This window comes from Loa loa, assembly GCF_000183805.2.
Source record: "Loa loa unplaced genomic scaffold supercont3.212, whole genome shotgun sequence".
NCBI classification, from domain to species: Eukaryota; Metazoa; Nematoda; class Chromadorea; order Rhabditida; family Onchocercidae; genus Loa; species Loa loa.
The window spans coordinates 62,914-77,810 of record NW_018108392.1 but is presented as its reverse complement, the minus strand read 5'-3'; the positions used below and the strand labels follow the sequence as shown (position 1 = coordinate 77,810).

At 27.6% G+C, this 14,897-nt stretch overlaps 2 protein-coding genes and 1 non-coding gene across 3 annotated transcripts; 2 read left to right on the top strand and 1 right to left on the bottom strand.

Annotated features, from left to right (window-relative positions):
• Positions 1–6,272: 6,272 nt before the first annotated feature.
• On the top strand, positions 6,273–9,987 carry LOAG_01957 (hypothetical protein; the record flags this gene model as incomplete). The annotated part of the gene is made up of 10 exons (XM_020445904.1): positions 6,273–6,365; positions 6,491–6,597; positions 6,810–6,900; positions 7,247–7,350; positions 7,583–7,724; positions 7,931–8,077; positions 8,224–8,339; positions 8,916–9,063; positions 9,471–9,578; positions 9,880–9,987. 10 exons carry the CDS (start codon positions 6,273–6,275, stop codon positions 9,985–9,987), a joined length of 1,164 nt encoding a protein of 387 aa, XP_020303690.1.
• A 229-nt stretch (positions 9,988–10,216) lies between these two features.
• Positions 10,217–10,725, top strand: LOAG_01956 (hypothetical protein; the record flags this gene model as incomplete). The annotated part of the gene is made up of 2 exons (XM_003137494.2): positions 10,217–10,359; positions 10,515–10,725. The coding sequence occupies 2 exons, from the start codon at positions 10,217–10,219 to the stop codon at positions 10,723–10,725; spliced, it is 354 nt and encodes a 117-aa protein (XP_003137542.2).
• Positions 10,726–14,455: 3,730 nt separating this feature from the next.
• On the bottom strand, positions 14,456–14,529 carry LOAG_20067. Its single transcript has one exon. It is a non-coding gene; the product is annotated as a tRNA-Met (tRNA).
• Between the last annotated feature and the right edge of the window lie 368 nt (positions 14,530–14,897).

The following is a 14,897-nucleotide window of genomic DNA, read 5'->3' as shown; positions in this document are numbered from 1 at the left end:
CAATGAGACATAATTCGAAATATCAAATGAGATAGAGAATGAGATGTGGAAGAGAGTAAGGCAACAGGTTGAAATGAGATACCATTCCTGTAATAGGCTGAATTGAGGTACTAATTCACGTCGCTTCTTTTAACGATTTTATCGAGAAGTTAAGAGAAGAGTCGATAAGCATCCAAAAGATGTCGATAGCTTTCCATCTGTCCAAATTGTTCAATTAATCTGTCCAATTGATTAAGATAAGGAAACATCAAGTATACCCAAGCTGATCAAAGGAAAAAAAATTTTCAAAAAAAGGAAAATGCAATCTTTTAAACCAACCGCAAACATAAGAGGCAAAGGGGAAAAAGATATTGCATTCATAGCAATGAGGTAAATTACCTTATTCGGAATCAATGGGTACGTAATCAACGTATCGCTCAGGAACGTAGACGTATACGAGTTGATGGGTTTTATATAAATTTAATTTTTTCGATATTTTCGTTAGGAAAGAATTTGATATTTTCGTTTTCGTTACCTTAAATTTATATCTTTGCTTTATTCTTGCATCCTTTCTTTTCGTTATTTCTTCCTTTGTCATTTTCTTTTTCATATATTCCAGTGTTTTCTTCCAAAAATTCTATAATATCATCCTTGCTTATTATACAGATATTTCTACTATTTATTGTCGTGTACTTCTTTTTTTCCTGTTTAAATGCGGAATTTTTCAAAAATTTTTCTCAGTTCCTGTTATCTGTTAATTATAGATAATTTGCTACGATTCAAGAAATTATAAATCTTACCAGAAATGATTGTAATCCTAATCTAATTTTCGTATTTTTTCCTCTCTATGTGGTAGCGGAAGGCTGAAATTTAAATATGGAATTTCTGCAAATCATTCCCTCCTTTGCTTACCGTCTACGCTTTTTCTTTCCATCCCGTCTCTCATCTATCCTCTCTTTATAAGAAAAAAAAAGTGAAGGACTCAAAACACTGAGCAAGATGGCAAAGTTTTCCAATTTACAAGCAATATCAGCTTATTTTTCGTCATTTCATGTCATTTCAGTGCGATACGTTTGAAATGGTTGGTGTTTCGCTTAAAAGAAACGATGAAACAAACTGTAGTTTATGCTGAAAAAGTGAATGTTTGAATGCTTGAAAATAATGGTTAGACGATTACTTCTACCAATTTTTTTTTTTGGTAGAAGTAGTCGTTTTTTTTAGTAGAGATAGTCTTTTTTTGGTAGAAGTAGTCTTTTGTTCTAAAAAGCAAATGATGAAGATTTTTGACATAACACAGTTTACATGCTAAAAATTACAATATATGGACACCTTTAGTAATGTATTAATACACTGTGCAATGATTCAAATAATAAGTGGTTGAATTTTTTTATTTGTTTCAAGTTAAATCTGAGCAACCTTGTTTCTATGTGCATCATTAATGATATTTTAACCTAATGTTATGTTTGGTATTTCTTTTTTTTCTTGTTACAAATTTTAAATTTCAGCTTGCATTGTGGAACAAATTTTTATCGCCGTGAAAGGAGAAATAAAACGATATGAGGAAAGATAACAATAATTAATTTGGCAAAGAAATTTTTAGTTTCTTTGCACAAATGCTTAAGAACAATGATGGCATTGTTCAAGTATAAATGTAATTTATGGCTTATCGTAGTTAAGATGACTCAGATTATCAGTGATTAGTTATTTTAGCTAAAGTGAATTATATCAAGGTGGTATTATATCAAGGTGATTCCGAAGCTCTCATTTTGTTTTACTGTTGTATTCTTTTACATGATTAACAATTTCTCATTATAATATGGGGAAATCTAATTCTCTATATTTAGGATGATGACGAATGTTATTTTGAAAATGTAATATTAAATAATGATTGGTTGATAACAGCAACTCTTTGGAGATAAGTTGAAATAAACAAAAATATCGGTGTATTTTTCCTAGAAACAAACTGTTGAAGTAATGCATTTCAATGCGTTTAGAAACGATAAATATTAAAATCTTTTAATTTTTTTAGTCAAGTTGAATAATGAGAAATGTAAAGATAAATTTTGCTTCTGCTGATGCATTAGAACAATTAAAGTTGTTTAATTTGTTGGTTAAACTGTAAAGAGCATACAATATATTTTTTCTTACAATATACTTATTAAAACTAGTTATAAAATCACATAATAATAATAGCAAGCTTTTCTTTCCTACTGATGCATATTCTTAATTGTTAGATAGAAAACTCTAATATGTTAAACTGATATTTAAAGTTAATACTTTAAAAGAGGGAATTTTTAACTGTATTAATTTATCAATCTGATTACTTCTTTTGTAATTTCAAATACAAAACATCATTTGAACAGTTAAACAAATCTTTTTTTTTTTTGAGCACATCGATGGGAAGCATCAATAATGTCCTTGAGCCATTTACTAGTGCGATATTGATCAGTGGGAAACGAACTGAATATAACGGATGAAGCTAAGCATTGTGGCCTAATTTGTTTAATTTTTGAAACGTTGATTATAACACATCATCATAGGAAACGATTGGTTCTTTTCTGTTGAACCCTATTGATTAGTTTGATAAAATGCCATTTCTCTATTATCTACTGTTTACTTTGCCATCCATATTTAGTAATTAGGGTAAATGTAACAACTAGTAATAATGAAACGGTCAACTTTTGTGAAAATTACGCAAAAAGCTCATATTAATTAATGTTACGAATCCAAACATTGTATTACCAGTGATTATTAATTGATTAGCTAATTAGTTTTTAATGTGTTAATTAGTTTTTTAACTTTTAGGCCTGTTATCATCAGGTTTTTCGGATAAACTTTAGAATTCTAAATGAATTCTAAAGTTTTTCATCACAGCATGCAAATAATTACATGCGGGAACTTTTTGACTAACAGCAATACTACTTTTTTTATTTCGCTTTAGAATTACAAAAAACAATTAAAGCCAAAAAAAAAAAAAACTTTAAGAATTCACTTCATTGCATAAGGCCAGAAAATGTTTCCTCTCATTTGACCAACAAAATGGCATTGATTCTCTTTAAACTTTTAATCATTGGAATGATTGCTGACTTGAAAACTTAAATTCTTTTCAATCAATCACCATTTTTCTTCAAAATTCCCTCTTTTTACTGCGATGCAACTGAATCTTTGCAGTGTTGGTACAGATGAGATTATATTAAAAGAATAAACCTGAAATAACGCTAGATCGGTGGCATTTCTAAAGGGAACTCATTCTCTCTTCTGGAGGGAATGATGGTTGCAATGTTGGGTAAATGAGAGAAAATTATGGTATCGGTAAAGAATCACTTAATATAGCAATAATGGGAAAGTAGAAATGAAGAGAAGTGGGAAAACTTGATGAAAGGAAGTAATTTGGTGTGTCTGGAATGAGAAAACAAGTTTAAAGTTTAAAGATTTAATCAGTTATAGATCTAACCCAAAGTACGATATTTTCTGGTCAGATATTTTTAAAGCCAAACACTAGTAGAAGTTTCAATAAATAACGGCTGGTGGGATTCTTATATGATATGATATCAATGGATTGGTGGCAAGGAATAGCTTCTTAAATTTCCTGCAATTCTCATCCACTAATTAAAAACTCTCCATGACTAGATGATACCTTTGTTGGAAAGAAACTGTGGATTGATGAAAGTGTAACTATGGTTTTTCCAGATGAGGCCTTAGAGATAATAAAAGCTAATACTAACCTGTTGCTGAACGACCACAGAAACGATTATAAATTCTCTGGCTATTTCATCGAAGAATCGACCGATCATTGGACGCATTTAAAGCAAAGTGGAAAGATGAGTAGTGAATGTTTGAACTAATCGACAACCAGGGAATTCAATATTTTGAAATGTCACATTCTTTCATTTCATGCAGCTATAACGAAAGTTTTATCAATCAATTTAAGGTATGTGATAGGGAAATAATCTTTGATGACAAATAACGATGATCAAAACATTGTTTCTACAGAGAGGAAATCTAAAGCATTTCTTATAACTATAATGATATAGTTGCAAAAAAAAAAAGAAAAAAAAACCATGAAACTATTACTACAACTTCTTTCCTAATCTTGGAAAACTATCGTATTTAATTGATATGATTAGCAAAGTGATAAGATGTAAAGAAAATTGCAACATCATCATTGGCCAATAGGAAGGAATCATTTTTTATCACAATGTCTGATAATTAATGCTTCGAAAATTACATAAATTAAACTATAAGGGTTAATCTAATCTATCATATTTGGCTTACTTCTCATCGGCCAACTATTGCTCTAATAAATAAGTTCAAGGTATTATTGATCAGAAGACAGAAGGATTTATTGATCTCAATACCATAATCGATGAGATTTACCGTTTGACAAATGCCGCTCATAATTCATTCATAATCCAATTATGAATCAAATAACATTTGCAAGGAAGAAGTTAGACAAAGAATAGTAAAGATTAAATTTAGAAGTAAGTAGACACGCATATATGCATATTTTCTCCATCGAAAAAAGTACCTTACAATTTATTCATCTCGTTGACAGTAGCTTTTATTGGTCTTACGATATATATACGATACTGCACAATATTACCCTTATACAATAATAGGGAGGAAATGAAAACATACAGTAAATACGAAGGGATACCAACATACCTCTAAATGTTCTTCGCTACATTATCGTATTTTCTTTTTGTAACTGTTGCTCACCCTTTTGTTCCATCACTGCTGTTGCTTCTGTTTTTACGTCACTATTGATATGCTATCGTAGAAGAATGAACAAATGGATCAATGGAGAATTGTCGTTTCTAATTAACTGTCGCTTATGCTGTCGTCTACTCTAGCTGAATTTCCTGACTGAATTGCTCCAATTTTTAAAGTTCTCTTCTTCTAAACCCTTTGGGCTCCTCCTGCTTTAGTAGTAAACTTCATTTCCATATTGGCTTCTTATGATCCTTGTATATCCGCTAATATTTTAATTCTTCAACTATGGTCAATGGATTTTGACATGACACTAATTTGAAATTGGACTGTATTCTCTGTCGAGAAAAGAAGCAGAAAACGTAAAAATACATTACAGATCGATGACAGAATATACCATCATTCATAAAATAATACAGTTCAGCTGAGTACAACAAATTAGTCAAACAGTTCGATGAAATTACTATTACACTACTAAAATACACTATCGATTGATTGAAAAGAATTTAGGTTTTCAAGTTTATAAATCATTTTAAATGGAAGGAAGTTTGTTTGGCATAACTTTGTCCCATTAGACAATACTCTTTTTTTCCTTATAATTCTCGATGGAATAAAACTTTTTCTATTCATGTCATATTATCACTCTATTTGTAGATATATTTTGAGGAACATCAATTAACCGAATGACAATCTATCTGACACTCATGAAAGTTATACGTTGTTAATTCTATAACAAATATGTGACGATCATTTAGTAATTAATTATTATTAGCAACTTCTAATAATATCGATTACTATTTATTCATTAATGATTTCTTACATTGTCATTTCCTTCGTTAAAATTATTTGAAATATTAGCATATTATACCTTTTACAATAATTTGAATGCCAAATGCATTATTGCCGCCTTATTTTGATCCATTTCCTGTCCATTATTATTTCAATTAGTTTTACAAGAAATATCAAATGATGAATCATCATTAAGGTAAGAAGCATTTTAAGAAATGAATCGTAAAATGACATTTAATATGATCATTATGTGACAATACATATGCTAATGTAAAACAGTAAATTTCAACGATGCAAAATTTTCAATCATTCCTGCACCATTTGCAAACGCAGTTATGCTTATCGAAGTTAATTTTTATATAAATTTGCTGACAAACTTTTTCACATTTATAAGTTTATCTTTTATTGCTGTCAAGCAGTTGTGTATTTCAATTTGCTTATCATCCTACTTTATCAGTGATATATCCATACTGTATAAGATAAAATTATTCAGATACACGATTATATTTAAGCTATTTACGTTTCATTATGTTAGAATTTATCAATTTATCAAGAAAACTTATCAAAAACGTCACATTCATCATATTTGTCATACTTTTCATAAAACATTACTTTATTTAACTCTTCTTTTGATAATATAATAGCATCCAAAGTAAGAATGTGCTATTAATTTAGTTTACAAATGTGCAATTGTCCACAAATGATCATCTATTTTGGTGAACTTTGTTGACAGATTAACCCAAACAAAATGTTCAATTCCAGTATCTATACAGATGGGATTTTGATTTAAGAAAATGTCGAGATTAGGAGAAAAGTTGAAAGTTAGTAATCATCGAGCAGAACTTATCTTGCGAAACAAACCAATAAACCTATCTAAGGAACATGAGGTATATTTTTATTGCATTAGTTCAAAGATTGAAATGACATTAAATTTAATTTTATATATTTTCAGTTTTTTGTATGATTTTTTTATCATCGCAAGTATTTTCATGATAATCAGTTGCAATTTCAGTATTCGAAATGGATTGCTTCACAAGCAGAGATGAAACCGGAAGATATTACCGAAGTTAAATATTTTCGATTAAAACTTCTTTCCGAACAATATTGTCATGCGGAGTAGTGAGTGTTATTTGTGCTAATAAAAAATATTTTCTGATTTTGCATTTCGTTCATAAAATCAAAAGTTAAATTTACTTCAAAAAGCACGATGAGAAAGTTAAATGTAATAATTCATTTTTTTTAAACAATATATGAATATATTTTACACAATAACAATATATTTTTAAACAAACAATATATGAATATATGAACTGATCATGTCAAAAATACAGTTATTACCCGGAAAATGAACCGTATCGAGTCTATTTTCATAAAGTATCTAATCGATGGTTTGTCTATAAAAGTTACCAGCGTATCACTGATGTAAGTTTCATGTCATGTTCAATCAGTAGTGATAAATAATTGAACAAATTTTAAACTTATTTCAATTTATTAATTTTTTTTTAAAAATCAATTCAATAAGTGTCCATTAAATTTGAAAATAACTCCAACGATTATATGTTAATTAAAGAAGTAAAACTGTGTAAAATTTATTGATAAATTATACGATGAAATTGATTATCGAAAAACATCAAATCAAAAATGGAGAAATTTGGTAAAAGAATAAATATTAATTGCACAATGTTCAATGTAACTTTTATTAAAAGTTGACAAAACATTTGAAAAGAATTCTTAAATTAATAATATCATATTGATAATATTTTTATAGTTATATGCGATTGATCATTTCAATACAAAAGTGTATTATATGGGTGTTATACCGGATGATATTATGAAACGTGGTGATTTTTATGAAATTAATGATTTCATCTCGTACGTAAACTGAAATTTCTTCTTTCTTTTTTTTTCTCTATATTGATATTTATGATTTCAATGTTATAGTAATAGTTAATGAATGAAATTTTATACATATGTTAAGAGTATAAGCTGAGAAATTTAAAGTTTTATTTCATATATTTCATTTAAATGTTTAGGAAAATTTTTGCTTTTGGAATGAAATTTGTGTAAATTTGGTACAATTATTCAAATAATAATTTTTTTTAAGGACAGTTTTGGTACTACATGGTGAATATAATCGTAAATTGGAACTACAACACATTACAGGTGGTGGATTTCGACCAGATTTACGATCAATGAAAGGTCGTAAAGTTTTACCAACATTTTTAGCATCATATGCAAGAGAACAGGTTGTTAATATTATATTCTATTTATTGGAAATAATTATTTTTTCTGGTTGAAATTGAAAAAATTGAAATTTCAAATTAAAAACAAATCAAAATGATTCTTGTTACCTTTTTTTTTTGACGATAAAATTGATTAAGTGTTAATATTTTGTAGAGACAGATAGATAATAATCAGAAAACAAATTCAGATAAATCGATAATATTTTTAGAAATGTGGACCAACAATGATAAAAGTTTTGATTGACCGTCATTTTGCTGATTTACGAGCCTATCAACGAGCAAGACTTCAAAATATTGAGAAAAATTTGGAACAAAACAATATTGTTGAACAAGTTAAGGCATGTAATGATATTTTGGTTGAGCTTTTCCTAATTTGCATATTTCTCTAGCAACATGAGATAGCATTCCATTATCATAAATGCAAGAAAAAAAGTTATAATTATTTTTTGTTAGAATAATTCAAGATGTCATCTCGGGAAACTTTGTGATTCATCATTTCTAGGCCTTTACATCAAGTCATAAGCACTGGGTTCATGCCCGGAAACATATGAGTAATTATGCCGCATTACAACATAAAATACGGAAAACAGTTCCATTTAAACGATCATCTGCTACAAGGTTTTTATTTGCTTCTTTGTTAAGTTCAATCTGATCTTTTTCGGAAAATATCGTTAGACAGCTTAGTGGCACGGAAAATATGATGCATTCAGGAAAATATCATTCGGTGATTTAGTAACCGGAAAGTGTAATTGTTTTTAAGGGGAGGTATTGATAATGATTATGATCCTGATTGATCCTGATATTTTCGATATTGACCTTGATAATCTTGATTCTTGATTAGTGATAGCAGGAAATATGATGTATTCAATTCATCCAGCAATGTGTGCTAGTGCTCTAATTAAATTAAAATTTATCCTACTATTTAAAAGGGAAGAGAAAAAAAGTTTTGTTTTATCAAAATCTTATCAATCTTTATATCACTTGACTATTCATAAATTTTGAAATAATTAAAAAATCTTATCATGACTAAAATTGACAATACTAATATTTTGTTAACGAAATTTTGATATGATAATAAAATAAGATGAAGATAATATTAAATAAATAAAGTGGCAAAATAGATTTAAATGTATTCCTCAAAAATTTTCCCTCCAATTGTTATATTTAGTTGCTTTAAAAGAATTTTTAAAATAGGTTAATAGTTTTAAAAGATGTAACTGTGTCGGATTTATGCAACGAATTAATCGATTATCCAATTTGGGCTGGCTTTCATTACTATTTCATGCGAGTACTCAACAAAAATGGCCTACATATTGTTTATGATGATATCCATTATGCTGTTGTAAGTTACTTGTCTTATTTCATTAACTTTCTCACAATTTAACCTTTGGAGGATTAAAATTTATTCTATTAGGAGGCGCTTCCTTAAATGATTATTATATTTAATTCATATAATCTTTTTTTTTACCTCCAATCTAACAGGTTATTCTATGTAATTTTGTCGAATATAATATTAATAAAACAAACTTCTCACATTATTATTATCCGTATGAAATTAAAATTTAGAATTATTTACAGTTAAATGTTTTAATGTTAAACGATTAAAATGAGAGATTATTTCTTGAAAATCATTCCGTCATAATTTTAACAATTGTGACAGTTTTAATTTAGCTTCAATATTGTAAAAATTGTTAACTTTCATCAAAATATAAAATTTAATTTCACTTTTTTTTCCTTTTAATTTTTTAGCAAGAAGGCAACAAATTACGTCATTTACGCATTATGCCTTCCAAATATTCATATAAACCACAAGCGACAACAGTTTTTGGTGAAACGAAAGTTTATAGTAAAGGACAGGTAAGAGTCGATTTTTCATGTTGGAATAAAAAAATTATTAAATTTATAATTGTTGAAGCATAAATTTATCATTTTGAATGATTGAAGTTAATATATTATGCAATCAGTAACTTCATTTATTTATCAATTCATTGGTTTATTTCTCTTTTTTTCTACTCCCTTTTTAACAGTTTATTCATTTACTGAGTAATTTTTTAATTTATCCAATTATTAAGTTAAGATGTATCCAACATTTTTATCTATTCATTCTGTTATTTAGTTATGGCATATCTTTTGGGAATAATTTTTCCTTCTTCTTCAGATCCCTCTAGATCATTGGCCACTTAATGACTATCCTCCCAGCATCGAATCAGTTTCCGGGTTTTCTACGGTTACAAAAATGTCGACTGCTACTACGGTTAGTGATTAATTAATTAATGGAATGGCTATACAATTGAATTCTATGGTTCAGTTATTATATTTGAAAAATTTTTTTGGTGCATATATACCTTTTGCATGTTTTTTAATTTTAAATAACTATATTCGGATACATACCTTACAAATATTCTATAATTACTGATCAGTTATGGTGTAATTATTAACAGAATTAGTGATGAATTTTTCTTAAGTCACCTAATTCATGGCAAAATGATTGGAAGATGCAACCACGTCATGATGAATATGATCATCGTTTGACGGAAACGACGATACCAGATGTACGTGACACGCGTGCTCGTGGAGATGAAGAGTTTGCTATTCGATTTAACAAGGAACTCAGTAAACGGATTGATTTCGCTCTTGCGTAATTTTTGTTCCCTAATTTAATGTAATCCAGAAAAAGAAAATAACCATTTCATATCCGGAAAAGAAATGTTTGTAATTTTCATAATTATTGACTTTTTTTACTTTTCTTATTTTTAAAATAATTTAAAAAAAATGGAAATTGTCGATTTTTAGTGATATCGAAACAGTACTATCAACAACAATGCTGAATTATAAAATGGATCCACGTGTGGTAGCCGCTTGTGATATTGAAACCTTTCCGGCTATTCTGGATAGACATGGTGATATGACATGGCTTGAAAAAGTTGAATCATATATCAGTTCTATACTGATAAAGGATAATCCAACTGATGAGGAAAAAAAAAGATTTGAAAGTATTGCATGAAAATAATTATTGATAAATTTTTTTAGAAAAATTCTTTTTTTACTTTTAAAAAATTTTAAAAATTCTAGCTGAGAAAAAACATTGAAAGATTATTATACACCAATATACATCTAATAGTGTTAATTAACAGATTATTTATTCGATTGTATCATTTTCAAAGTTTAATTATCGATCGATTGACTAATTGTTCAAACTATCTAAGATACATAAAAATAGATTTTTTTTTCTTGTTGAGTGATGTACTTTAGTAATTTATGTCAATACATACAGTTTTGTTGATGAGAATAATGAAACAAATCCAAATGAAATTAGGAATTAAATTAGAAAAGTTAATTTGAGTTAAATTTCAATGTTTGATTAATGTTTAAAACATGAATTCTTTAATTTATTTTTAAATGATTTAACACGATAAACTGATTAAACAAAGCATAGTAATATGACGATGCTAATTACCTTTAATTATTTCTTTTATAAGCATTCAGTTAAAAATGTAAATTAATAATGATAATTATTAAAATATTGAGGTCTTGTATTACGCCAAACAACGTTATGAGCAAATATTATCAAAATATGATAGATATCCAGTAACAAAACCAACTGATAATCCTCAAGTTCGATAATTATTTTCTTTTTTCATTTTTTTATCATTAATTTTTTTCGGTTATAGATTCATTTATTGAAATTTCGAGAAAAATTTCGTAATGACGTTTATTTTTTTTGACAGTTGTTAACAAAATGAATCGAAGTTAAAATTAGATAAAATGTTTTTTTCTTTATTGGCTGGTGATATGATACTATTTGGGGAAAGAAATAATCTAATAAATATATTAGCTTATCATTGAACTTTATATATATATATATATATATATGGTATAGGATAGGATGATCGAATAATGAATTAATTTCGATGTGTAATCAATCGTTGAAATCTTAGTTGATATTTCATTTATTTTTTAGGGAGTAAAAATTAAAAAGTAATTCACAATTGGCGTCTTTTGTTGTTTTTTATGGTTTTGAAAACCATAATTTAAAATTGAAAATTTTGCAAAAAACATTTACTTTTTTTTTAGCAGAACAATGAAGAAGCATTATCATTTGGTATTCTACAAAGTGATCATACAACTGCGACACATTTATATATTAATGACAGCTGGCGACGGATTATTGATTCTAATTGTATTCCACCAAATGCTTTGCAAATTTTGAAATTATTGGTATTGCAGTATTTTCTTTTGTGCACGATATAAATATAACAACAAAGTATAAACTAGTGATGACTGTTCATTTTTATAAGACTTTTTTCTCAGAATTAAATTTTATTTGACTTTTTTTAAAATAATTAATTTGCAATTAGTAAGTTTGTCATAGTGGATTCCTTTTTTTGCATTTCAGGTCATTCCATTATGATCGAAAAAATTTTGATAAAACTAGTAAAAATGAAGTGGAAGTTGTAGGAATTTGGTTTTAATATATATATATATATATCTTTTTTTTCATTTTTTAATAATAAAGGATGAGCATTTTTCGAAAACTTCGACAGGGATAACATTTGACTTCGTGATGACTTCAAGAAAAAGTTTGAAGGAAGAAATTTTTTTAAGTTTTCCAGATAACTGATCGTGATGCATGGCTATTGGATTCTGATTTCTCCAATTTAGGATTGGTTGATCGCGCTGATCGTATTTCAATACCGCGTGTCATCGAAGTCTTTCATCATCATCCGGTGGATAACATCTCATTTTTTAAAATTCCAAAAGATATTTCAACAAAATTAAAATTGAAGACTAAGAAGTTTATATATGTGAAATAATTTTGCGTTAATCAACAATAAAGTTTATACAAGGTTTAATTATCATGTTAAAAGGTTTTTTTGGAATGATTTTTAAATGCTAGTATTTATTTTTCAGTATAACTTCACAAACGTTTGAATGAATGATTGCAGGGATTATTGTATTAATTATTTGCATGTTAAAATCAAAACTTGCAAACTGATTTTAACTTTCAAAGTGAAATAATCATTTCAGAAAGGTAATGGAATGAAGATTTTGGCCATAGGAACATTGATATTTGTTATTTTACTACTGGTGCTCTTCGCATTAGGCCTTATTGTCACACAAAATAAGGAAAATTTGGGTTATTGCCCATCAAATGTTATGGGCTTTGATCCTGAAAATCCACATCGTATGCTTTTCAAAAAAAACAAAAAGAATTAAGCAATTCTGTCTTTTTTTTTTTTTTGTCAAAAAAAGCAGCAGAATTGGTTAATTAATAATTAAATTAAGTGAAAGAATCTGATAGATGACACATATGACTTTATTTAAAATGTCCATTTAAAACTTTTTTTCTTTTATTTATGCAATTATATCATCATTTCGCAGAGGAACAGTTAGCCCTTGAATTTGATGTGAGATAAGAATTGATAAAAACAGTATAATTAATTAATAAAATTTGTGGAGTGGGATTGTTGAATAAGAATTTTTATGCCTTAAAGCTGATTGATTAGAGAAGCATTTAACTATATTTCTATTAGAAGAATAAAATTATCAATGCTTTTACAACATTTTCATTATGTTTTAATGAGATTTCAAAATGAAATGAACATTTTTAGAAAACATTTCGTCTTAATTAATAAATGAATTATTGCAGTTTTCCCGATATGCTTAGTTAATATATTAATATCTCCATATTTCCAGATTTTTACTAACCACGAGCGTTGCCACTAAAACTATACTTGATAATTGTCATTGTACTTCCACTGCTGATTTAAGTAGAATTAACTTATTAGTTATACAACAACAATGAATAAATAATAAAATTGCTATCGAAATAAGGAAAAAATTACATTTTTTGGATGGAAATATGCAATTTTTGTTTATTTCAGAAGTAAAATGGATGCAGGATTTACTGAAAATAAAAACGCCGACCAAATATGACAATTTGAATGTTTCAACTGCGCATTTCTTCTTATTAAAGGATTAAAAATATATGAAAGAGGGAAAGGATATATCAAATTTATTAAAATTAGTTTTAATATCAAGCCTTTTTTCATCATCATTAAATGGGCTATTGTTGAATAAATATCAAAAAAATTTTTAATGAAATGAATTTGCAAAAGAATGAGAAAAAACCGAAATCATATTAGCATAACGACACAAATCACAATTTTTGCCAATTGGCGGAAGAATTATGCAAAAAGATGTTAAATATCAGGAAAAAAAGGAATTAAATATCATCGCTAAAAAATTAACGCTAAAAATTTAAATATCTGCACCAAAAAATTTAAATGTCACACTAAAAATTTGAAAAAGGAAAGCTCAAAAAGACTTTTCGGCATTATTACCAAGGTTTCGCTTATTTTAATGTATGCGTCGTAATATTTCAATCACCAAAAAACGTCAAGAATAAGATACTTTCACCAAAAATTAGATTTCAATGCTAAAAAAATTACATACCTGTGCTAAAAAATTAAATATAAATTAAGTATATAAAAATTGAATAACATCGACAAAAAAGAAGGTCAAAAAATTAAATATTATTACTAAAAAAAAGCAGATTTTGCGGCATTGCTATCAAATCCCACCTTATTTTAATACATATATGATAATATTTCAGTTCTCAATATTAAGTTATTAAAGATAAGACGTTGTGGAAAGTGCAACGTTACTATATTTTAAATTAGAATTTGCTAGAAGCTATTGACCATTAATTTAACGCACAAAAGTCAAAAGCCTGCCCGAGGTGAGGTTCGAACTCACGACCTTCAGATTATGAGACTGACGCGCTAACCAACTGCGCTACTCAGGCCTGCTGTAGATGCACCAACTTACGAATTTTTTTTTTCGAATTGAATTTGAAAATGTTGTCATCGATGGATTGAAGTTAACATCGCTACAAAATGCGAACATTTTAACTTCAATTCATCGACGATGACATTTCCATTTTGTTATTTTTGATATTTTAATTTTATGATACTATCTTGTTTCGTTTTTTGTTTTCTTCAAGCATAAAGGCTTTGTTATACGTTAAAACTGTCAGTTTTACAGTTTCTTTTTTTGGTTTTTTATGACGTATTTTGTAGTCGTTAAGCTTTATCGATATGCTATCTTTTGTAGTTGTCCATGTCATCTCTTACATTTACCTAGACCTTTCTATGGCACTCCATCTTTTGCAAT